Consider the following 24,662-nt stretch of genomic DNA (forward strand, 5'->3'; position numbering starts at 1 on the left):
AGAAGAGAGGCCACTAGCACTTGGCAGCAATGGGTCAGAGGTCCCACCACCCCAGACCCTTTCTTCTTAGACCATGGACCTTCAGGGCCACACTCCCTGTTGACAAGTCAGAGTCCTCTGGCGCAGGGCAGAGGGACAGGAACCTAGAAGTCAGTTCAAGGGCTCTAGAAGTCATTCTATGGGTTACATTCCATGTAAAGCTTCTAAAATACTGTCTTCTTGCTTGGCTGCATCACACAAGTTCCCAAATGAAAGATGCATTCAGAGAAGAAGCTGTTGCTACAGGTACGGCTCCCAAATGGTGAGGGTAGGCAGTGGCTTGGTTTCCAATCCTCATGGGCCAACCACCTTCATTTTACCTACTAAATGGCCAATAACAGTTCCTTGCCAGACTGAAGGATCAACATAGAATATAATTTGTTTTTAATGAAATACCTTATGTGAAAGAACTACATACAAATGTATGATGGTGTCTATTGCATCATCCAGAAATAATAAAATATCCGCTATTGTAATAAGCCCTCTCCCACTCCTATCTGTATAGAGACCAACCTGCTGGGTAGATATTGGTAGGACTCAGGCCTGCAGTAAGTCATTATAGATAGGATAATGCTTCGTACAAACTAGCTCTTTCAATCACTTGGAAGTCCCTTGGGGAGGACTGGGATGGGGGTGACTGAAGAACCTGATAGAGGGGAAAAAAAACCCTCTGGCTTCAGGGAACTCAACAAACAGGTGTGTGTGTGTGTGTGTATATGGCAGGGGGTTCAAGGTTCACTGACAGTGACCATGCTTCAGAAGAAAGGAAGTGGTTTCCTTGCCATGGTGAACCTTGGAAACTGGGAAGGATTTAAAAGCCAGGAGGACTTGTTGCTGGTGGGCTAGCAGCCTTTCAAAAGTCACCTCAGAATAACAAAATCGACTTAACATAAATTCATTATTTATTAATGTGCTAGACAGTCACTATCTTTAAAGTGGTGTTGGGTCTCTAAGGTGACTTCAGATTATCTCCCACGGTATTTACTTTTCTCCAGGTTCAGCCTGTCAGGGGCATCTGTTTCCAAGGAATCCTTGAGCATGTGAATTCCATGCTCAAGATTCCAGTTCATTACACTTGAACCGGAAGCAGATCATGGATACAGGTAGGATTTTCCTGTGCCAGAAATGTCACTTCCTTGGATTCTATGCAAGGTTATTGGCTCAAGGAGACTGAACACCATGGTGAGGGAATCTTGTGCCTGCCATTCAGTTAAACCTCAGTACCTTAAAATGTAGGAACTGAGTCGGGCTCCATCCTGCAGGCTTCCTAGCTCCACTCTCCTGACCTTCACCCCTCAGTTTGTTAACCTAGAATTTTCAGATCTCCCCACTTTGTTGTGCAGATCCATTTCCTGATCCTTTCTTGGAGACTGGCAGTACCTCAGAACTGTGTGTTCCTTCTTTTCTTTAAAACTTGGCCTCCCAACACTCCACATTTTCAGTGACCAGAAAGTAGACGACAGGGAGGAAACCAACGCTGCTGAGCATCAGCTCCCTGCAGCCCCCAGCTAGTCATCTGCCCATGGGGCTAGATTCATCTAGGATTAACCGCCTTTCAGGGACGACTGAACAGTGGCGACCTGGAGGGAACGCGTGTGCCTGAGGCTTATTTATTCAGGAAGGTGTGTAGACACAGGCTTTGACATTAGATCTCATAAAAGGGCTGTGGCTGCAGCTTCCCTGGGGTTTAGTCATCAGCAAACCAGGGCCCCAAACTTACACGGTACCTAACTGGGAACAGGGCAAGAAGAGACAATCTACACTCAGCGCCTCTCGTGTGCCAAACCCTAGGGTGCACAGAGAATGCACAGATGGTTTAATTGACCTATGGCTTACTCAGAGGCTAGCATCACCTCACTGTAGAGATGCTGAATGCCAGGACTAGACATGTCTGTCGGCATCAGAGTCCGGGCTGCTTCCCATCAGGCCTGCCTTCCCTGCCCAACACTTACTGTATGTGCTTTCCTTTATAGGAACCTCTTTGAGAGGCGCTCCAAATTCACAGGGCAGGCGAAGGGAGAGGACTTTCTTCTGCATTTTGGAGGATTTACGAACCAGAAAGATCTAGGAGAAGGAATGAAAACACAGGTTAAGGAGATGAAAACCTGGGTACATAATTTCCCTTACCTTTGATGCCCTGCGCATAGAACACCCTGCCCAACAGGACTGCACAGCTCGGTGCAGAACACTCTACAGAGAAAGAGCTCAGAGCCTATGGAAGGCCCACTGCTTTTAAAAGGGGCTCATAAGAACCTTACTTTCCCCCTGACCCGATGTTATCCACGAAGCTTAAAAAGTCCCCTGTCTGCAGAGGCACTGGCAGCTTGGTTATAGGTATATATATGCCTCAGCCCGTCTCAAACCTGGGGGAAACTTAAATTACAAAGAAGTTCACGTTGATCAAACCATAGATGGCAAACTGGGAGTTGATTGGCTAATTTTGGTTCATGGCATATTTATGAGAAGATCTTGAATTTGTTAAGAGTAACGCAGCAGTTGTTTCTGAAGTTTTAGTTTTTGCTACAGAGTATAGATTGCTAGCTTCTTTTGAAAAATGAGATAACATGTCAAGTCAGACACACAAAGAAAACCCCCAGGAGGGAAAAAAATGGCTGCTGCATTTGGCAGGTAAGACAGAGCTCCAGTGGCCTTGACATCATTGCTAGAAATTGGTTTGGTGTAAACCACGTATGTGAAGACAGTGTTGGGACGTGGAGGGAGCAGCCTCAGCGTTGGCTGGGACAAACCTCAGAGGACATCCACCCCGAGCCCGCATCCACCCCGAGCCCGCTTCTGTGGGTAAATCTGTGTTGATGCCCGGTTACACATTCCTTTTCATGTCGTCTGCAGTTGCTTTTGCCTGACAAAGCCTGGTGAGTCGATGTGACAGATACTGAATGACCAGAAAACCCAACAATGTCTACACTCCGGCTCCTTACAGAGCGGTCCACAGGCTCTATCTTGGGTGGTCGCTTAATCAAGGATGCAGCATTATCCTTAATGCATTCATGCCACCAGGGCCAGGCTCCTAGCCACTTCCTTTTCCTTCATCCTCACGCTCGTTTCTGGTCCACATGGCGCCTGTCCTCAACCTGCCCCATCTTGTCAGTCTAGGCCCTGTCAGAGCTCAGGTAGCTGGACAGAGAGACTGACTATCCTGCTAGCTTATTCCTCATGCAGGTCTCAGCAGGAATGGTTCATGCCCCACCCAAGAAGGGAAGCAGGGCTGGGTGGGAACTGCTGCCTGATAATGTCCTGCTTCCGAACTTTGGGCAGAAATGCGCATGCATGTCATTCAACCGGTAGAAAGGAAAGACTCACAGGAAGAAGTTTCTGAGCTTACAGACCAAAGCTAGAGGTATGCCCTGTATGCTGGCCAAGGAGCTCTCTCCAAAGAGGATCAAAGACTGTGCCTCATAGCCCCGAGCATATTCTAATGCAATTCTTAGTTCTGTCTGCTTCTGTTTGCAGGAAGGAAAGAAGAAGCAAAGACATACAGACTCACTTGTATGGACAGATAGTGACACAGATAGGCCCTGGTTGCTCCAGGACCCCGAAGCTGCTATGGCATTCCTCAGCTAGCTAGTGATAGGATTTTATCCTTGCTATCCATGTACTAGTTACTTTGTATCTAGCATCTGCTTTAAGCTTTATTTTATCTGGGATTTACTGTGTTTGTCTTTTGTTTGGACACTGCACAAAGTGCTGTTCACTAGACCGTTGACATCAGGTATCTTTGTCAATTGCTCTGTATGTTGTTTGTTAAGGTCTTTTAGTTGAATCCAGAGCTCACAGATGGGTTGGGGGATCCAGGCTCCAGTCCCCATACTTTGTATGATCAGTGCATTTTCCACTAAGCCATTCTCCAGCTCCATCTTTCTTTTTTAAAGAGAGTCTTTCTTCATAGGACAGGCTGGTCTTGAACCTAGATCCTCCTGCTCCAACCATCCAAGTGCTAGGATTGCAGATATGGGCTGCATTGCCCATAACCGTGGGCTGAATAAGAGGAATCAAGCAAGGGTCCTGGATAAGTAGAAGCTGCTGAAACAGAATCAGACTTTGTTTCACATGGAAAGCTCCTGAGAAGGCAAAGAAAATACTGATAACCTGAGAAGACAAGTCTGTGGTCACAGAGCTTTTTAAGGTTGTGTCCCCAGATAAATAGTAGGGCCCCGTAGGGTCCCTAGATTCAGAATGAAGGGAGAGCATCACGGGCAAGCAGGGATCCAGGACCAGGTTCAGAAGGTCAGTCCTGGGGCCTCTGGACAGGGCTCCTCCTTCCTTTGATGCTCTGGCTGAGCCATACAGCCCCATAACTGAACAGATGGAGACAGGAAGACAGGCCTGGAAAGGATCTGCTCCTAAAACCTGCCTCATGGATCTCAGAATTTCCCCGCATTGTATTTGAGGTCTACACTGGAAGGCACACTACCTAAAAGCTGGGGAAAACTTTTTGGAACTATCTAAGTGTTTCTGTCTGGTGGCAACATGCCTGCCTCAGCCTCTCCTGACTCTTGTGCCTTACCCCTGGAGGCTGGTTCTGCAGAACCTCTGCCGCCTCTTCCTCACTGAGACTCAGCTGCAGCCATATGGGGTGGGTGTGGAGGAGCCGGTCCAGAATGCTGAGCCTGTTGGAGAGGCTGTCATAGCCAGAGTCTCGGGGACAGGTCTTCCCATCCTTGTCTTCAGAATAGCCATCATCCTTGTGTCTCACCATGCTAGAAGGAAGAAAAGGACAGGGCTCAAGTGACTGATGTCATCCCTAGGAACTTACTGGGCAGACCTTTCATAGGATGTGTACCCCCCCCCAAGGGTCATTAGACAAGTTTTATTTTACTCTGTATCACCGGTATTAAAGCAAGCACTTTGTATTCAAAAGGCCCAGCCTTCTACCTCTACCCCTGTTTTCAAAGAGTACTCAATACTATAAAGATTATTATTTAGCTTGGGTTTGTTTTTCTTTGGGCATAAAGTATTTGTTACTTGGAGGACAGACCTTTAAACTGTGAAACTTAGCCACAGTAAACCCCTCTCAATGCGTAAAGGCCTTTGTCACAAACTTTACAGGCAAATCACACCTGGGGATATTTGTTCTGTAGCTAAATGATTGTTTTTCATTTCTTCTTACAAGCCTACGCATTATTTATCCCCAACATTGGGAATAATAAAAATATCATAATCCAATGGTACTGTTGATAAAAGTCAACAAATGTAAGTCCTAAATGCTTTTTATAGTGGGTATGGTGCGGTGGCACAAGCCTTCAATCTCAGCAGTCAGGAGGTCTCTGTGAATTCAAGGCCAGTCAAGGGTACAAAGTGAGACCCTCCCTCAACAACAACAAACAAACAAACAAACCAAACCCACAAATAAACAATTCGAACAACAACAAACAATAACCCAAAATGTGTCTACTGGGTGAGCTGTATTACTCAGATACAATGTTTCAAAATGCTGCCCCACAATCAACCTGGAGAATACCATGCTGAATGAGAACCAGGTGTGCAAGTTCATTGCGTCTTGTGGTGGGGGATAAATGGGCACTGAGCTAAGGTCAAGTATTGTACAGCTCTATTACACAAGTTCCCAGCAGGAAAAGTCCTAGCGAGAGAAAGTAGGTTAGTGGCTGGCTGGGAAGAAAGGAGGGGGAAATGAGCAGGGACTACAAACAGGTAGTAACCCGGAGTTGTAGAAAACATGGTATATGGTAATGGCGGGGATTGCACAACAGCGTGAACACACCGAAAACCCTGGAATGACTCATGCCCTTCAGATGGGGAGGTTTTACAGTCTGTGAATCATACCAACAAACATGCCATTTTGGCCTCCTTTGGTGCCAGCACCTAATTCTGAGTGAGAAATGAGAAGCCTGAGGCCTGCAGGTGGATGGAGCTGCTGGCCTCTCTGAAAGCACCCCGTCATTTCCTCCTTGGAGCAGAACACTGTAAAAGTACTGTGACGCTGTATGAAAGAAGGATGGGGTGCTGGTCTAGGTCTACATGTGGGTTACAGTGTGATTCCAGCACTTGGAAATGGAGGTAGAAGGATCAAGATGGAGACAAGGTGGAAGCCAGGTGTGGAGCCCCGGCCTTTAGTCCCAGAGGGACAGCTGGATCTCTTCAAATTGGAGAGCAGCTTGATTTACACAGTGAGTTCCAGGCCTGCCAAGGCTGCAGTTGAGATCCTGTTTCAAAATCAAAACAAAATAAAACGTGGGACAAAACACAACAAAAGTACTGCGAGGTCAAATCTTGATCAAGGGCCTGTCCTTGCTCAGAGGGAGAGTCCTGAAATTCTAGTCCAAGCTTCCTCTCTCACACTCAACACTGACACCTTTCCTGGCTCTGAGGGAACAGGTCCCCCACATGGTCCTGGAGTAGCCAGCAGGACTGTCACACTTGACCCTTGTGTCCAAAGACTTAGGCTTAGTATGGGATATATTCAGCCATCAAACACATACCCAGTGTGCATGCTAGCTAAAGCCCTAAGATGGGGAAGGATGGGAGCGTGGAGGATTGCAGAAAGGAGACATGAGATTGTGGATGTGGGTGACGCCCATCTCTGTCATTGTCACGGAGACAGAACAAGAGCATTGGGATGGATGGCCAGGGAACCCATCTCTCCCTTTCCCCAGTGTCTCGGTTTTATACTGATTTAAGCAGCCCCATGTCTCATTTATCTTCTTCTTCTTTTTTTTTTTTTTTTTTTGGTTTTTCGAGACAAGGTTTCTCTGTGGTTTTGGAGCCTGTCCTGGAACTAGCTCTTGTAGACCAGGCTGGTCTCGAACTCACAGAGATCCACCTGCCTCTGCCTCCCAAGTGCTGGGATTAAAGGCGTGCGCCACCACCGCCCTCATTTTTCTTCTAGATGTGTACCTAAAACACGACATACACAAGAAGGTGAGGCAGAAGGTCAGCTCGAGCAAGCCAAGAGGTCGTCCCAGCACACACACCAATCAAAGACAGGTCATGTTTTTTTGTATTTCTTTTTTGTGCAAATGAAAGTTTTCTTTCAATTCTGCTATCAATTCCCAGAAAGAGGAGTCTGTGTCAAAATAAGTGAAGCTGTTGCCCCTTCTGCAAAAGCCACCGCAGTCCCTCTGGGTGCTCTAAAGTGACTATCTATAGAGGTACAAGAACAAACTCTTTGAGGGGAAGCCAGCACGAAGATTTCTACCACCCAGGTGAGCTAACTGAAGACCACCGCCTCTCCACCCTGCCCATCTACAAAAACCAGCAGAGAAACTTGAAAAGGGTCAGAGGTAAGACTGCCCACCAAACAAGGTCAATGAGACTCTGAGGCAGGATGTGGGTATGGGGATCCCAACAGGAGCCACATTGGAAGACTCTATAACTTGCCAAAATTTGAGCCTGTGTAGGAATCATCTGGGGACTGGTGAAGCCACAGACTCCTGGTTTTGATCCCCAAGATTCTGATTTTGTAGGTCCCGGTGGGCCAGAGCCATGGCAGTTCTCCCAAGCTCTGGGGAACACTGATCCTGTCCATTTGAGGACTTCACTGTAAGGACCACTTGGCTGGAGAGCTAAGTAGGAAATGTGAACTTTGGGTTCTGATCAGTTAGCTGTTTGGTTTTGTTAGGGGACTGGAGGAGGGGAGTGGTAACTTGCTACTAAAAGAATCCCTGAAGTTCAAAATAATTATTTCAGAGCCACGGAGATATGGCAGTATTGTGCTTGCCTAGCATGTTCAAGGCCCTAGGCTGGATTGTAAGCACTTCAAACAGAACAAAACCAAAATAGAAAAACCATAGCCCCACATTTCCCCACCTTTGCCAACCTGCCATATTTTATCAAGTCCAAATCTGACGTGTCTAACACGCTGGTGCCCTCCCTGGTGTACTGAGCAAGTAGAGGCTATTTCTCTTCCCCTCAGAAAGTCACATCCCACAAATCCTCCCTGGTTTGAAGCTGTTGTTTTTAAAACCACTCTTTGTTCTCATGATTGGCCTTGGCCTAAGCAGCCAGGGCCCAGATGGGAAGACGGCTAGCAAGATTCATGGAGCCTCATAAAGGAGAAACCATAAATTAAAGCTTGCAATTAGTCTTTGGCACCGACTTGATCCAACCAGTCACGTGAGGTTTATAGCATGCTATTACAGGACCAAGTGGCTTTTTATCAGGGGTAATCTTCAGCAAAGAGCTGATGGATGACATACGGACTGTCAGGTGAATGCACTCCCTCCCTCCAGAACCCCCTTTTCAGGACAGGTGCCCACACCCTGGTTGTTAGGAGCACTGGTTACCAACAGTTTATAGCCTCCTCATTCTCCTGGAAATGCCTGGGAAGTTTTATCCAGCCTCTCTCTGGGAAACTACCACTGTCCACGATGTATAGACGTGACTGGAGAAGGAGTGGCTTTCTTGTTTCAAGGTAAGGCAGTTTTGGAGTGGGATCTGCCAGAGTCAACATTTTTTGCCTTGCTTCCCTTTCTGTGTATCCCCCGCTCCCGAGTGCTTCCCTCCAGAAACTATCTGCACAAGAGTTATGTGTATCACGTTCTGCTTCTAGGGAGCTCCACCTAAGACAGACCCACTGGGAATAACAGAAACCATTGGTTTCCAAGACAGATGGGTATCTCTACGTAAATGAGTGTGCTGGCAAAAGCTGAGTGGCTTAGAGAGGTAATAAGGTACCCATGATACAATCCAGGCATTTATAATAATGACATGGTCACAGTGAGGTGTCCCAGGGGCCAGTCTCAAGGGTAGAAGCATGGTGTCCCTCTTCTAGCTGGTACAGGCATGTGAGACCTTGACAAGTTCTGAGCTCCATGTTCCTCATTTGTAAATGGTACCTCCTGCACCAGGTGGTGATTATGTCTTAAGAATCACTTGCCCGAGAGCAAACAAGGACTGTGACTGTGTGCTAAGCCCAGCAGATAAAAGACCATAAGGAAATACCAAAAGACTATGGTGGCAAAGAAGGGGCTTAAACACAAGAGGGAACAAGGAAGAGGAGCAGGGCAGAGGCAAATATGCAGAATCTACATAAGCAATACACACACACACACATATGATATAAAAGTAAAAGGGAATAGTTAAGGGGAAGAGAGGGTCATCAACAGAGTAGAAAGGACAACAGTGAGAATGGAAGGAGGAGAATAAACACCCACTGGGAAACTCACAGCCTGCATCTGTTGTCATGGAAACAACAGCCTAGCACCAATGGCTCTGAGTTAGACAGCCAAGTATTCCAACAGGGCTCTCTAACGCTGGTTGTCCCTGGGTCACACCTCACTTAAGGCTCTTTGGAGTGTAGCATGAGGGGCCTTTCCACTTCACTTCTAGGTACCAGGCATTCATAGCTGGAGGAGCTGTAAGGGTCAGCGAGAACATAAAAGGAGCTCCCAGCGGAACAGCCAGGCTGACACTTGACATAGTTTTATTAGAATCAGCAGGATTAGGATCATCTCCAAGAAACTGTGGCTGTTGCAGCTGACTCCAGAGGAGAGCTGCTCTTTTACATTCTTATCAGAGCCTGGAAGTCAGAAGAGACCAGAGGGCAGCTCCTGATGGCCAGTCCTAGTGTCCACAGTATATCCAGATGTTTGCTTGAACGTTCCAGTACACTGCTCCATCTACCATGCTCCATCCGAAACAACACATCTAAAGTGTTTATTTTGACTTTATAGTTTAGTCTTTTTTAGTCAAATGTGGGACAATAAAGTAAAAGTATATAAAAATTGGAGGTTGGGGTGTATAGCTTAGGGGGTGTAGTTGAGGATGGGCATGTTCTTGGGTTTGATTCTCAGCATTGCCCAACATAGAGATAATAATTAATTAACTAGTTAATTAAAATTGTTGTGAGGTTGTTTCAGTGGGGAAAATGTTAGCAGGGTAAATTCAGTCCATAATTTTCCAGATATAAGAATCCTAGTTCATGCCAGGTGGTGGTGGCACATGCCTTTAATCTTAGTAATCGGGAGGCAGAGGCAGGCGGATCTCTGTGAGTTTGAGGCCAGCCTGGTCTACAAAGAAAGTTTTAGGACAGCCAGAAGTGTTTCACAGAGAAGCTCTGTTTCAAAACAAACAAACAACCCCTCCAAAAAACAAAAAAGGACTCCTAGTTCAGGTGTTAATAATAATAAAATATATATGGGCAAAATTCCAAGTTCTTACTGTCAATCAAGAACAGTTTGTGCCGGGCGGTGGTGGCGCACGCCTTTAACCCCAGCACTTGGGAGGCAGAGGCAGGCGGATCTCTGTGAGTTCGAGACCAGCCTGGTCTACAAGAGCTAGTTCCAAAACCACAGAGAAACCCTGTCTCGAACCCCCCCCCCCCAAAAAAAAAAGAACAGTTTGTGTCTACCTGGCTGATAGGTCTCAGGAAACGGGCAGTGCTCTGAATGAGGTCAGCCTTCAGCCTTGGCTGAAACTTATAGGACTCCATTGTTATAGACTAAATTCCTGCTCCAGGCCTCAACAGGTAGCCTGAAATAGAAATGGAGTCACTGCTGCTCAAAGTCAAACCCAAATCAAGTTGTTATCTGTCATCCAAAGAATCCTAATAGACAACTTCCAATCAGTAATCAAGAGAGAGAGAACAGCCAATTTCCCAAACAAGAAGGTCTCAGTTGACTTTAACAATATTCCCTCTGCCTTAATCAAGTAAAAAGGTCACCAGAGGTCACCAGAAGCAGCTAACCAGTTAGTTGTGTGCATTTTTTTTTTTAAGATAGCGTCTTTCTATGTATTCTTGGCTGCCCTGAGACTTGATATATAGAACAGGCTGGTCTCAAAGTCACAGAAATCTACCTGCCTCTGCCTCCCAAGTGCTAGGATTAAAGTTGTGTGCCATAATTACACCCAGCCCTCTCTCCTTTTGTTTTGCTTTTGTTTTTGTGAGACAGGGTTTCTCCATATAACAGCTCTGACTGTCCTGGAACTCACTCTGTATACCAGACTGGCTGCAAACTCAAGGAGACCAGCCTGCCTCTGCCTCCCAAGTACGTGCACAACCAGTGCCCAGCCCTCTTTCTTTTTTAAAAATATTTTTAATGATTTATCTAACTTTATTTTTATGTGCATTGGTGTGAAGGTGTCAGTTCTCGTGGAACTGCATTTTCAGACAGTTGTGAGCTGTCATGTGGGTGCTGGGAATTGAACCCAGGTCCTCTGGAAGAGCAGTCAGTGCTCTTAACCACTGAGCCATCTCTCCAGCCCCCTTTTTCATTTTTTAAGACAAAATTTCATTAGGTAGCTCAGGCTGGCTCAAATCTGTAATTCTTTGTGCCTGATGGCCCATCTCCTGGATGCCAGGGTTAGGCAGCCTCAGGAGACTTTCCCTTAGATCTCTCTCTCTCTCTCTTCCTCAAGGAATGTAACCTTGAAACAACTAAACCAATTTTAGAAATCCTTCTGGTTTCTGGCTATAAAACAACCTCCTCTCCTTGGCTCTTTGCTACACACTCATTCTATTTTCAGAATGATACATTGTTCCACCCTACAAATGAAAATAAAGCCAATTAAGATCTTTAAACTAAATTCTAATTTTGTCTCCCTTTGTCAGAACAAAGCACAGCAAGCTCATATAAACAAATAAAACAAAAGGATCCCCAGACCTTTTCTTTGTGTGTAAAAAACATCTCTATTGAGTTGGATAACTAGGATTTTTTTTTAAATTGGGCACCTTTTTTCATTTAAGATAGTATGTGTCTCATTTTTCTTTTAAAGATAAAAGGTTTGTTGGTTTGTTTGTTTTTAAATTAAACATTTCAGGCCAGGGAGATGGCTCAACCAGTAAAAGCATTTGCCAAACAAGCCTTACAATCTGCATTTGAACCCCTGCAACCCAGAAGCACACAGAGTAATCCTAGCATGCCTATGGTGAAATGGGAGGCCGAGACAGGAAGCTCTCCCAACAGAAGAGTCCCCCCAAAGACCAAAAGTCAACTAGCCTGGAGTGCTTAACACAGCAGCAACCACAAGGGAAACCCTAACTCAATGAGATGGAAGGTGAGACTCTGAAACATTGACCTCCACATGTGTGCACCGTGGTACATGAACTCCCATCCTCCCTCACACACACATACACACACACACACACAAAACAAACTTTAAAAACATTGAATGACAAGGCCTCACTGGAAATAACTAAACCCACCTGGCCCCTTGCTCTCCCCATGCTTACATGTGAGAGCCTGTGTCCACTCAGCACAGATGCTCACACATGTGCCTTGGAATGTGGTATGTTCAGGGTTCACTTTCATGGGCAAAGGCATCTTTGTGCTCCATCAAGGTCTCTGCTTTGCTTCTACTTACAAACTTACTGATGAGCCATGGACAGGTAGTCACTCGGAGGCGTTGGGAACGTCTGAGCAGATGCTCTATCAGGCTCCGACAACCTGTCCAAACTGAGCTCATATCAGACCCTCCTCCCCAGTCTCCTTCAGCTACAAGGAACCCATGACTTGGCTCTCCTCACTGCTGTCGGCACATCTCCAAGGCATTAACCCTTCATGTGCTGCCCTCACCTGAACCATACTCAGACCCAGTCCAGAGTGGGTGTGAGTGGGAGCTAGGATGCTGGTAGTCCTTGCTCCTGAGGAGGAGGAGACGCTCTCGAATATTTGACCTGAGCTTCATTCTGAGGCCCCTATGTTCAGTCTTAGACTCAGGCCTTCCCTCAGCCAGGCTCCAATGAGTAAACTCTGGCTGCTTAGTTCTAGCCTTAGGAGACAAAGGGTTCTTGTCTGTGTGTTTACCAGGAAATGGGTGGCCAAAGTCACCACAGCTACCAAGCCTTTGGCCATTTTGGAGCCCTGGGCAAGAAAGCGGCTTCATTTCTTGCAGACTAACAAATCTGAGGTTTTAGCAGCTCCTTCCTCATTGCTCATGGATTCCTCCCATAGATGGCCTTTCTAGCCTTAGAGTATAAAGCCAATGATGACGTTTAGTCTAGATTTGAGGGGACAAATAGGACACTGGTCACCAAATATAGAGTGCTTATTTCAGTACTGGGAGATTATTCCAACAGGAGCTTGGTGCTCCCAGGAGAAACCAGAGAGCAGATAGCATCAGTGGACCCACCCACCCTTCAGTTAGGGCAGATGCCCTGCAGGAGGCTTGGAGAAATACCAGGGGGACATATACTAACGGGGCTTTAACATTCATCCCACGAGTTCTCATTCAGTTGAAATCTAACTACTCATTCCTGGCACATATGGCCTTAGTGGAGAGCCCAGGCTTCTTGTTTCTGAGAGGTTAGTGCTTGGGCTGTCCTAAGAATGAAGGACCAGACAGAAGGTGGAGTCTTAGGTATATCATGATCTTCCTCCTGGAGTAGCACATCCTCAAACCAGTAGCAAAACACCTGGCAGTGGCCAATCAACACCATGCTTAGTGGGAGATGAATCCAAGGCTTCTGAGGGCTGGGGGTTGACAGGTGGTAGGGATGAGGATCGATAGTTTTCCAGAAAATATAGGCTCCTTGTGAAGAAAAATAGAAAGCCCATACAGAAAAAACAAAACAAAACAGCATCTCATAGAAACATTTTGGCACAAATACCAGTTCCTCACACATATGCCAAGCAAACAAAACTTCCCAGAAACCTTCAATTTTGAAAACATCCAGTGGGTGGTTGTTATCTGATGATTGCTTAACACCTTCAGGTACAGCAACAGTTCCTGACTCTCCGGGCTAAATGAAACCCCGCTTGGTCACCTTAAGGTCTGGAGATGGAGGGAGACCCGGATCACCATATCTGTTCTGGATGACATAAGGTCCTAGTGCATGGATTCTGTTTATAGCACAAGAGTTGGCAGATGAGCTGAGGAACCTTCACCCACTGCTCAAGACAGACAGACAGGGTGACGGCTGAGGACTGGGGAAACGTGTTCTTGTAAAATCTATGCACATTTAGCTGAGTTGGAAGGGATAGTTAAGCCATCCAACTTAGCTCCTTATTCGAGGTGAGAATGATTTCACAGAACAACACCCATACAGAATCCACATAAGTCCAGTTTTCTGAGTTGTGTTTCTGCCGCTTTGTAGACATTGCGGGCTAAGGGCAAAGACAGAGGCTTGGACACTCTAGGTCAGTGTATTACAGGCCCCAGTTCCACATTTCCAACTTCTGAAATTTCCCAGCAGCCTACAAGCTGATGCTTTATTTCCCCAGGGACCTCTTATCCTTTCAAACTCTAAAAGGAAAATGAAACACTATTATATTTTGGGTTATAGACTTGCTTTCCTGGTGGCTAAGGGCTATTGCTTCTTGAGGGAGGAAGCCACAACTTCCTGAAAGTGATTTCTAATGATATGTAGCAGGAGGATTTTTATGAGGGGAAAAAAAAGCAGTTTTCTTTTAGTGCTTTTATTTAATTTTTTTTTTTAAATTTCTGTTTCCTGAGGCCCAAGAGGGAAGTATTTAGAAATGGGGACAAAACCTGATGACTGTCACCCAGGGCAGTCATTTTCACACAAGAAAGACTGGGGGTTGGGGACAGCGGTGGTGGTGGGGGTGATTTCATCCTGAAGCTTCCTCTCCAGCTCAAGATGAAAAGGCCAGATATGGAGTCAGTGCTGGCAGAGGCTTTCATTTGTTCTTGTAAAAATAAGAAGTGGAAACAAAGAACCTGTTGTCCTGGTTGCCCTTGGAGCTGAGAACTGGGAGAAGAAGGGGAGCCAGGCGGGCTCAGTCTGCCCCGCTGCCCTCCAGCCTGCGGCTTCATGGAAAGGCATGCATTCCTTGCATTCAGGGTTTCTACTTAAGTGCTTTTGGCTGTGCGATGCTATTGCCTAGCTGGACCAACTCACCAGCAGAATTCTAACTAAACAGATATCTTGTGGCCGAACCAAGTTAGCAGGAGGCAAAGCTGCCAAAGGAAAAAGGCTGGGGTACAGCTTAGTGGTAGGCACCTGCCATGGGCTTAATCCCTAACACCAGACAAATAAAAAAAGTGTAAAGTGAATCTAACCCTAGAGTGTTGCCAATGTTATGCTTAGATAGCCAAAGTCTACTGTTGACAGAGAAGCCAACCGGGAAACAGAATGGTGCCACTGGTCAAAACAGAGACATGAACCAGTGCCCTGGCACAGACCTGAAGCCTAGACACTGGGGAAGCTCAAGCAGGAGGATGACCGCAGCATATGGATCCAGGAACAGTCCAGCAACAGAGAGACACTGAAAACCAACAAGCAACAACCAAACGAAGAAAATTTCAAACCCTACTAACACACACACACACACACATACACAAAAATAAGAACCAATTTCTAGGCCCTAGACTTTAAAAAAAAACCCACCTTGTCTATTGGCAAATTCATGATTTACCATCCATATACTTAGTAATGTAAAACAAAAGTGAAGGGTTATTCGCAAAAGAGATAAAGCAGCAAAGAGAACAGCCCTGGTTCCATCTCAGTGGGTGAACTCAGGCTTGGGTTTTGTTTGGTTGCTTTTCTTTCTTTCTTTTTTTCCTTCCTTCCTTCCTTCCTTCCTTCCTTCCTTCCTTCCTTCCTTTTTTTCTCTCCCTCCCTTTTTTCCTTTCCCTTTCTCTCTCTCTCTTTTCTCTTTCTTTCTTTCTTTCTTTCTTTCTTTCTTTCTTTCTTTCTTTCTTTCTTTTTCTTTCCTTCCTTCCTTCCTTCCTTCCTTCCTTCCTTCCTTCCTTCCTTCCTTCCTTTTGAGACAGGGTCTTCTGTAGCTCAGACTGACTCCTAACTTACTGTATAGCCAAGGATAACTTTGACTTCATGATCCTCTGGCCTCCATATAAGATTATAGGTGTGAAGTACCACACCCAGTTGTTTGTTTTTTGTTTGTTTGTTTTGTTTTTTAGATAGGTCTTGCCCCATCCTCTGATCCCAGCATCCCTAGTGACAGGAAAAACTTATGTACCACTATTCCCAAGTCCATAAAATTAGTTTTATTTTCTGATATGTGTTTTTTTTCTTCACAATATACATACCAAATGTCAGTCAACAAGAAAAGTTAAATGCTCTTTGAAAAAAATTTTCCTACCTATCAAGAACTGAGACAGACCCAACAGCTCTTTGGGGTACCTGAAGTCACAAGCTATTCTTACCTGTTTCTTTATTAAAGTGATCTCAGGTGTTACTCTTTCTAAAACCACCAATGACCTGGAATTCCCCTCCTCTCCTCATTTGGAATTTGGCACATCCCTGTATTCATTGGTATCCATCCCATTATATTGGTGTAGAAGTTCCTTCTGTTTGTGTGTTGCTTTCATTGGTTAATGAATAAAGAAACTGCCTTGGCCTAGTTGATAGAGGTAGGTGGAGAAGACAGAACTGAATTCTGGGAGGAAGAAAGCAGAGTCAGGAGAAGCCATGGATCCTCTTTCTCAGAGGGACGCTGGTTAGAATCTTACTGATAAGCCACAGCCATGTGGCGATACATAGATTAAGAGAAACGGGCTAAATCGAGATGTAAGAGCTAGCCAATAAGAAATTAGAGCTAATGGGCCAGGTAGTATTTAAATTAACACAGTTTCTGTGGTTATTCTGGGTGTTAGCTAGCCGGGTGGCTGGGATGAACAAGCGGGCCCTCCTTCCTACATTATATGATACTCATTCCTTTACAATTCTCTTTTTTCTAGGTCACATAAATCTTTAGGCGCCACTAGGGGAACCTCAACAACTTGTACCCACTCAGTAAATACTACCCTTAGACTGAACTTAATCGTCATGCTGTCAACAGAATGAGCAAGAGTGTTGGACAATCCTCACAGAATTCTTTGAAGCCACATTGAAAACACTCTCAGTGGCTTGAAATAAGAGGCCATCTCAGGGAATGGCTGGAGAGGAATGGATCAGATTGGCATATTTATGCCCATCACATAAAGGACAGAAAATGTCACTGCCAAACTTTCAATTCCAAAAGACTTCTTATATTGAACAGAGCATGTGTCCCCGGGAGTGAGCGCTCCTTCTATCCTAGCTCCACATGGTTCATTTTCTGTTGTCTTTCAAACTTGACCCAATTTACCAAGCTCCTCTTTCTGGTTTCCTTAAGAAAGAAGGTGAATGCCCAAGACACTGGAAGAACACGTGTTTACTTCTTCAAACAGACAAGGTCTAAGAAGGAACTGTCAACCTGTGAACATCAAACAGTTCTTGCAAAGAGCCTAAGACACTACATGAGAAGCGTAGTGTTCTGTATGCAGTACATGGCTCCTGCCAGTCTCCTGTTTCTGCAGACACCAGAGCAGAGGTCATAATAAAGGAAGAAAACCACTTGCTTTTTCCCTCCTTTTTGCAATGTTGGTAATGGAACCCAGAGCTTTGCGAATGCCAGTCTAGGGTTCTACCATAAAGCTGTACTTTCCAGTTCCCAAACCAACCCTTTGTTTGCTTGTTTGTTTTTTTGAGACGGGGTTTCTCTGTAGCTTTAAGCCTGTCCTGGAACTCACCCTGTAGACCAGGCTGGCCTCTAACTCACAGAGATCCTCCTGCCTTTGCCTCCTGGGTGCTAGGATTAAAGGCGTGCGCCACCACCACCTGGCTCTAATCCTTTTTTTAAAGATGAGTTTGGCTCAAGTTTTTCACTGACGCACTTGCATGTGCCCAAGTCTGGAGCAACAGTGACCTATGGTCTAGACAGGTTTCCAACTGTGGTATGAAAGGACACTGCTGCTAACACTGCACATGGTACACATGGTGGAGGAAGTCGAAATACTCAACGGCTTTGCATTCAGAGGCTTGACCTGGCTCTCCAGGGAGGCCATGAATGCATCTCCAAAATCTTCAGAAGATTAACAGAGAATTCAGAGTCTCTTTGTATCTGTCTCCTGAAGAAAAGATCGGGAAGGAATAAACTGAGGTGCCTTTGAATCCTGTATTTGAAGTTACTAAAGTTGAGGACATAAGATTTTTAAATATGGGAAATTGTACTCGATGCAGGAATCTTAAGAGCAGAACTACAAAAATATCTGTAAGATATTTACAGTTATTTGCTGTTAATGGCCTGAACCAAATGAGTTCAGGAAATGTTGAACCTGTCTTCAAGCACACCTGCACAGCTGTAATTCCATCAGTCAGGAGGTGAAAGATTAAGAATTCAAGGTTGCTCAACACAACGTGGCGCAGGACTTCAATCCCAGCACTTGGGAGGCAGAGACAAGCAGATCTCTGTGAGTTAGAGGCCAGCCTGGTCTGTGTGGTGGATAGCAAGTTCCAGGCCAGCCAGGAATACTTAGTGAGATGACCCCCCCCCCAAAAAAAAGAGTTCAAAATCATGTTCAGTTACATGGTGAGTTGGAGACCAGCCTGGGGTACATGAGACCCTGTCTCAAAAAAAAAAATTGCAAAACAACAACAAAATCCAACCTTTAACAGGAACCAAGTCAAATATCTATCAATAGTAGAATGGATTTAATGTTTTTGGTATGCTTATAAATGGAATTATTTTTTCAAGTTGAATAAAACAAGTCAGACTTTTAGAAGTGAATGCTGTTATGATTTCAATTATATAAAGTTGGGAATGGGCAAAGCTAGGGTAGGTAGAACACATGTGCTACAAACTGGGCTCAATTCCCAGCATCAAAACAAAGGCAAACAACAAAAAACCCTTCAATCAGAACTACCTAGCTCAGTGCCAGTCAGGACACTGGCTCAGCGTGAAGCGGAAGTGACTAGGGAACTCCCAGGGTACGCTGAGAAGCTGTTTTCAGATCTGGGTGCAGGCTGTGGGGTCTCTCTGTGAAAACTCACCTTAACTATATACTTATGGGCTCATTTTTGCTGAATTGTGTTTAACATAATTGGTGGATTGTTTTAAAAGTGGTACCAGGCAAGGCAGAGTTCTCTGAGAAGGGCACGGAGCAGTAGATATGATCATAGCTGTCTCATTAGAGATGTGTTCTAATGGAATTCCTTTCTCCCTAGATCTGTGGTTCTCAATTTGTGGGTTGTGACCCTCAAAGACCAATGAAAAATACAGATATTTTCATGACAATTCATAACAATAGCAAAATTACAGTTATGAAGTAGCAGCGTTGGGGGTCACTACGACATGAGGAACTACATTAAAGGGTCACAGCACTAGGAAGGTTAAGAGCCACTGCGCTTGAAGTCACTGTTCTCTCTTGCATTCTGGATCTTCAAGGGACGAGAGCAGGGGTTTTAATGTCACTGCCCTTTCATTGCTACTGTGAAGCCCAGACTTTTGGGCCAGGTCAACGGCAGAGGCAACTGCTATATTCTAAGAGTCCAAACTAGAGGGGGCCAAGGAAGTTTTAAACTCCTGGCTGATCCTGGGGCAGGGTGAGAAGAGAGGAGCTACAGGACAACAGACATTACCCAGGGAGCCACCCAAGCCACGGGGCACCAGCAGGCAGCAGGAGCAATGTCCCTCACTGACCATGTCTAACCAGATCCTTAGGAGTCCTGAAAACACAGTGTGAGCTCAGAGCTGTATTTTGGATCCCTCTTCTCTGCCTGAGGACAGAGAATATGTAGACTGTCAGCTCAAAATGATGGGCCTGGGGAAGGTGAAGGTGTAGTGTGAGCCCACTTCAGTCCCAGGGGATGTGGCCCAACACAGATACCTTTCACTCAGAGGGATGCAGTGTAAAAGCTTGTTAGGTTCCCATACTCCCCAGCCTGTGGAAGGACACAGAGAGAGGAACCTGGAAATAGCACGCAGAGAGGACTGACCATCAGGAATAATCCTGCCATCTTCTTTTTGATAAGAGAGTGGAAGTAGATTTAATCTGCTCTTAATCTACAAGCAAAGAATCCCAACAGCCCAGACCTCAGGACTCATGGAAGAAACACAGATGGAGACAGAAGGGAAGGGACTCAGCCCCTTTTTTGTGGCCAGGGAGAAAGTTTAAGGTTGACCACACATTTTCTTCTCTCTTTCTCTTGGCTTTTTTGAGTCAGGGTTTCTCTGTAGCTTTGGAACCTGTCCTAGAACTCACTCTATAAACCAGGCTGGCCTTGAACTCATAAAAATCCCCCTGCCTCTGTCTTCTGAGTGCTGGGATTAAAGGTATGCACCACCACCAGACAGCCACCACACATTTTCAGTTTTATCCCCTCTTCCCTCCCTCCCTCCCTCCCTCCCTCCCTCCCTCCCTCCCTCCCTCCCTCCCTCCCTCCTTCCCCCCCTCGTCCCCTTCTCTCTTTCTCTCTTTCTTTCTTTCTTTCTTTCTTTCTTTCTTTCTTTCTTTCTTTCTTTCTTTCTTTCTTTCTTTCCTTTCTTTTATTCCTTCCTTCTCTTCCTTCCTTCATTCCTTCCCATTCCTTCCTTCCTTCCCCTTCCTTCCTTCCTTCCTTCCTTCCTTCCTTCCTTCCTTCCTTCCTGACAAGCTCTCACTAAGTTATCTAAGTTGACCTTGAACTCACTATATAGCCCAGACTGACCTGGGATGTGCAATCCTCCTGCCTCAGCCTCCCTAGTTCTAGGACTACAGGTGTTCATGCTGGCTCAGCATAGCTCCCCTTTCTTGTTCACTAGTACAGGGGGTGCATCTTATGCTTGTGACTGGCCATCTCACAAACACTTAGAATCATCACAGGGCTGTTTCAGGTTGTTGGCCACCTATTCCCCCACAGTTAAGGATTATATGCCATATGCCAGCCACCACTCTTGGCCCCAAAATCTAGTATAAGGAGCAAAACCCATGCTCTCATGGAAGCTGGCTCTTGTAGTGTTTGGAGGTAGACGACGATTAAGTAGGCAAATAGATACACAAATCCCTCAGCACTAGTTCAAGGACCCCGACAATACCCAAATTTGTGGATGCTAAGATTTCTTTTATAAAATGGAATTGTATTTGCTAATAACCTACACATATCCTTCTATAAGCGAGGCATAGTAGTATACACATATAACTCAAACATTTGAGAGGCTGAGCCAGGAGGATCACAGGTTTGGAGGTCACTTTAGGCTGCCTAGCAAGACTGGTTCAAACAAACAAACAAACAAACAAAATTATCTCTGGATTATCTCTAATACCTAACACAATGTACTCCAACTTCAGCAGGAGGCCTGTCTCAAAGAAAAAAAAAAGGTGCTGAACAATAGGGAAAGACACCCAGAGTTGATTTCTGGCCTATATAGGTGTGCCAGCACCTGCTCTCACACACATACGGTCTACAGGTGCGCCAGCGCACCTGCTCACACACACACATATGGGGTTGGGGTGGGCTGGTGAGAACATGGACCTCCTTCCATCTGAAATGGCGGTAACAGCAGCAAGAGAGCCTTCCCAGTGCCTGTGCCCCCTTTGCTGCCAACAGAACCCAGAGGTGTTTATCTGTAGCAGCACAGGGGACAGAGCTCTCCTCTGTTCCAATGACAACACTTGCTGGTCCCATTTGCATGAGTAAAGAAATGTCTATGCAATGAAACCCGACATTTTGCCCTTGTTCTACAACACAGTTGTTTTTCCCTACAATATCTTATTGACTTTAATACATTTAAAATGTTATTCTGAAAAGGAGTATAGGACATAAGAAAACAGTAAGACTGCAAGTGCGTTTCAGAATTAACCAGGGAGAAACCAAACGCTAGCACGAGCTAGGAAGTAAAGGTTCCCTGCCTAGGGAACTAGCTTGGTATTTAACTGCAGCTTCCGTTAACTGAGAAGTTCAGGCATTTTGCAGTGGCTATGGCTGGGGTACGAGAGGCCCCAGCAGACTCACGCTTGTGGAGAAGGATGTCAGAGGAAGGTGACGGGGTGTGTCTGGGCAGCCATAGGAAGAGGAACAGTAATCTCCAAGGAGGGGTGGGGCTGTTGGCTATCTTTCTCCTCCTTCTCTCCTTCCCTTCCTTCCTCTCTCTAACCCTGTTTCCTTTTCTTTGTCTTCCCTCTCTCCCTTCTTCCAAGTTGAATATGAACTTTTGGTCTTCCTGCCTCAGCCTCTAAACTCTCAGAATCACAGATATGTGTGGTCGACCACTTCTCTATAGCAGTTAAGACAACTCCAGGGTTGAGTTCTGGCCTTGTGCTCATGGCTACATTTTGTCTTAATTTTAAAAACAATTCAAAGTCTCCTTTTCTACCTTCTCATCGCCTAGATCTCCTGATACCTCCATTGGGGAAAATGGACAAATTAAAGCAGTCACTGCTTCTAAAAAACTCTCTGCCCGAGCATCATTGGTTTGATGCTTTAGCCACATCATCAGTTTCCACGTCAGCAGAACAAGAGTCACAATGGACCGCTGCCTTTTAGAGTCGTTATGAAGATATCATGGGCTGGCAGCTACAAACTCCTGATAAGCACAGCCTATATGCACTGTTAAGGACATTTTACCTCGCTTCTTCTCTCTCTCTCTCTCTCTTTTTTTTTTTTTTTTTTGGTTTTTCGAGGCAGGGTTTCTCTGTGGCTTTGGAGCCTGTCCTGGAACTAGCTCTGTAGACCAGGTTGACCTCGAACTCACAGAGATCTGCCTGCCTCTGCTTCTGCCAGGACTAAAGGTATGCATTATCACAACAGACCCTGCCCAGCACTTTTGGTCATTCTTAAATTTAGAAAGGAAAAGAGCTATCAGGGCTGGGAGTGTAGACCACTAGAATAACACATAGTGTGCACCGTGGATAAACACAGGCAATGCTAGTGATTAAATGCACGTCAGCTCTCTCACCCTGTTATCTGCTGAGGTCAAGGAACAAGATCTTGATGGCTTACAACCCAGCACTCCCCAGACGTCAACAACCTCTGTGACTTACACTCAGGGGAAGTGTTCCCTTCACTCCGTATCTCCCAGCACTGCATTTCCTGGATGTGGAAGAAACCGACGCCACTAAAATCCTCCTCCTTATCAGCCTAGACTCTAATTCTGCTTAAGCCTAACAGTGCAAAGGGCAACCCTGGGCTAAAGTCCCAAGAAGAGCCTTTGAATGACTCTGGATCTGAGACAGGAAAAAAAAAAATCTGTAACTGAAAACTACAGTGCCCTGTGCGTGTGTGTCAAGTTCCTGGGTGAGAACTGCTTAATTAATCAGAGCCCTTCACACTGGGTATAAAGAGAGCTCTGAAGCCAAGAAGCATGGAGGAACACCCAGCCTAGCCCCGTAGAGAAGGGCGGGAAGTGGAGGACACCTAGAAGATGCCCCGCACATGCGAATGCAGCTCCTCCGGAGAAGCATGGCCCTGCAGGACCACCTTCTCCTTAACCCAGCACCTGCCTCTCTTAGGATGCTGTTTTCTCTCCCTCAGTCTTAGGCAGAAAACAAGTCAGGCTGGTTTGAAACTTGCCTGGGCAACCAAAGTCACCTGGTTGCCTTTATGGCCTGTGACTTGTAAGCAGAACCCACACCACAAGTCTTAAACTTTGTTCTACTCCAGGCAGCCTCAGCCGGGGAAAAGCGGGGGAAACCTGACCATGAGTCTGTTTCCTAAGCACCGATTGCTGTGTCATTTTGGGGCAACGACATTCTGCTTTTCTGTGCCAACAACAAAGGCTATATCAAAGAGCTAAAAGACTTGACCTTCAACCTGCTACCCCACCTTTGATCCTGACACCCCCATTTTCCGGATCAAAACCAGCCCCTCCCACATATTCAGAAAGTATGCAGCGTGCCAAACTGGCACACGCTCTTGCCTCCCATTTCAAGCATTTCAAGCATAATCTCATTCAGTTCCGAACCCCCTGGATGGTTTTCCAGGTTAAATAGCTATGTTGTTGTGGGGATTTTTCTGACCTGAGAACGCAAAATGGGTCCATCCTCTTTAGCTGCTCCCCTTTAAACCTCCTGGAGACTGACAGGGCTATACTGAGTCCTACTTCGTGCACGAAGGATCCGCTGTGTTACTCTGTCCATCATTGTGACATGGCACCGACAATTCTAGGTTTCCCGGTTCTGGTGCCAGGAGGAATCGAGAAGGTATAAAGTTCAAGTGCCTTCAAAGCAATTAAAATAAACAAGCAGACAAGGAGCTTCTAAGCCACTCCCACCTCCTACAGAGAATGTCACTTGGTATTGTCACCACACTTCCAGTTCCCAAACTTTGAAGGAGCGATGGGATGCCAGCCCTCTTCATTCGCCAGCTTCCCTGTCCCCCAATCCGCACCCAGCACCTAACTTTGTCTTTGATCACCTGTGGGTTTCAGAAGGTTCCAGGCCATTTCCCAGGCTGATATCTGTCTGTACCATCTCCCGTTTCAGTTCTCCGATCTCTGAGGCGATCGTGTCGATGAGCTATTCAAAGACAAAAATAGCATGACGTCAGGAAGTAAAGAGGCGGGCAGTGTTCCTAAAGCCATGGAGCTCCTGCCCTCAACAAATGAACCCCCCCACCCCGGTTTTAAATCTTGGCTCTGTGAATTTCCTCTAAACAGAGGAAATAAAGGGGGAGGGACCAACTCCCCTTAAAAAAGAGGAAGAACTTGGGTTTTGGTATTGGGAAAGAGCTTGGGTTTCAGTATTGTAATAAGGAAAAGATTCTGATGCCCAATTTTGTTGCTCAACATGAATATAGAAGATAAATAAATGCTACACGAACCAGGCTTCCAAAGTCATTTTTGTCAAAAGAAATATTTCAAGGGATTCTATGCATTAAATGTTTGCAATCAAAACCTTGGAGTAGTGGTACCCATGCAATTCCAACATTCAGAAGGCGGAGGCAAGAGGATTGTTGTGGGTTTGAGGCCAGCCCAGACTACATAGTGAGTTCCAAATAAGCCAGGGCC

General features: G+C 45.8%; 1 protein-coding gene across 5 annotated transcripts in view; it reads right to left on the reverse strand.

Annotated features, from left to right (window-relative positions):
* Rin2 (Ras and Rab interactor 2) overlaps positions 1 to 24,662 on the reverse strand; it is a 165,551-nt gene that overhangs the window by 34,701 nt on the left and 106,188 nt on the right. For 4 of the 5 annotated variants that reach the window (XM_057781495.1, XM_057781494.1, XM_057781496.1 and 1 more), the window contains exons 3-5: positions 24,071 to 24,171; positions 4,565 to 4,757; positions 1,992 to 2,103 (exon numbers count right to left, since the gene is read on the reverse strand). In XM_057781495.1, the coding sequence (XP_057637478.1) occupies positions 1,992 to 2,103; positions 4,565 to 4,757; positions 24,071 to 24,171 (406 nt within the window). Of the gene's footprint in view, positions 1 to 1,991; positions 2,104 to 4,564; positions 4,758 to 23,673; positions 23,833 to 24,070; positions 24,172 to 24,662 lie in introns of those variants that run through there. The other variant, XM_057781497.1, reaches the window with a different exon arrangement.

The sequence above is a fragment of the Chionomys nivalis genome, chromosome 9 (assembly GCF_950005125.1).
Source record: "Chionomys nivalis chromosome 9, mChiNiv1.1, whole genome shotgun sequence".
In the NCBI taxonomy this organism is placed as follows: Eukaryota; Metazoa; Chordata; class Mammalia; order Rodentia; family Cricetidae; genus Chionomys; species Chionomys nivalis.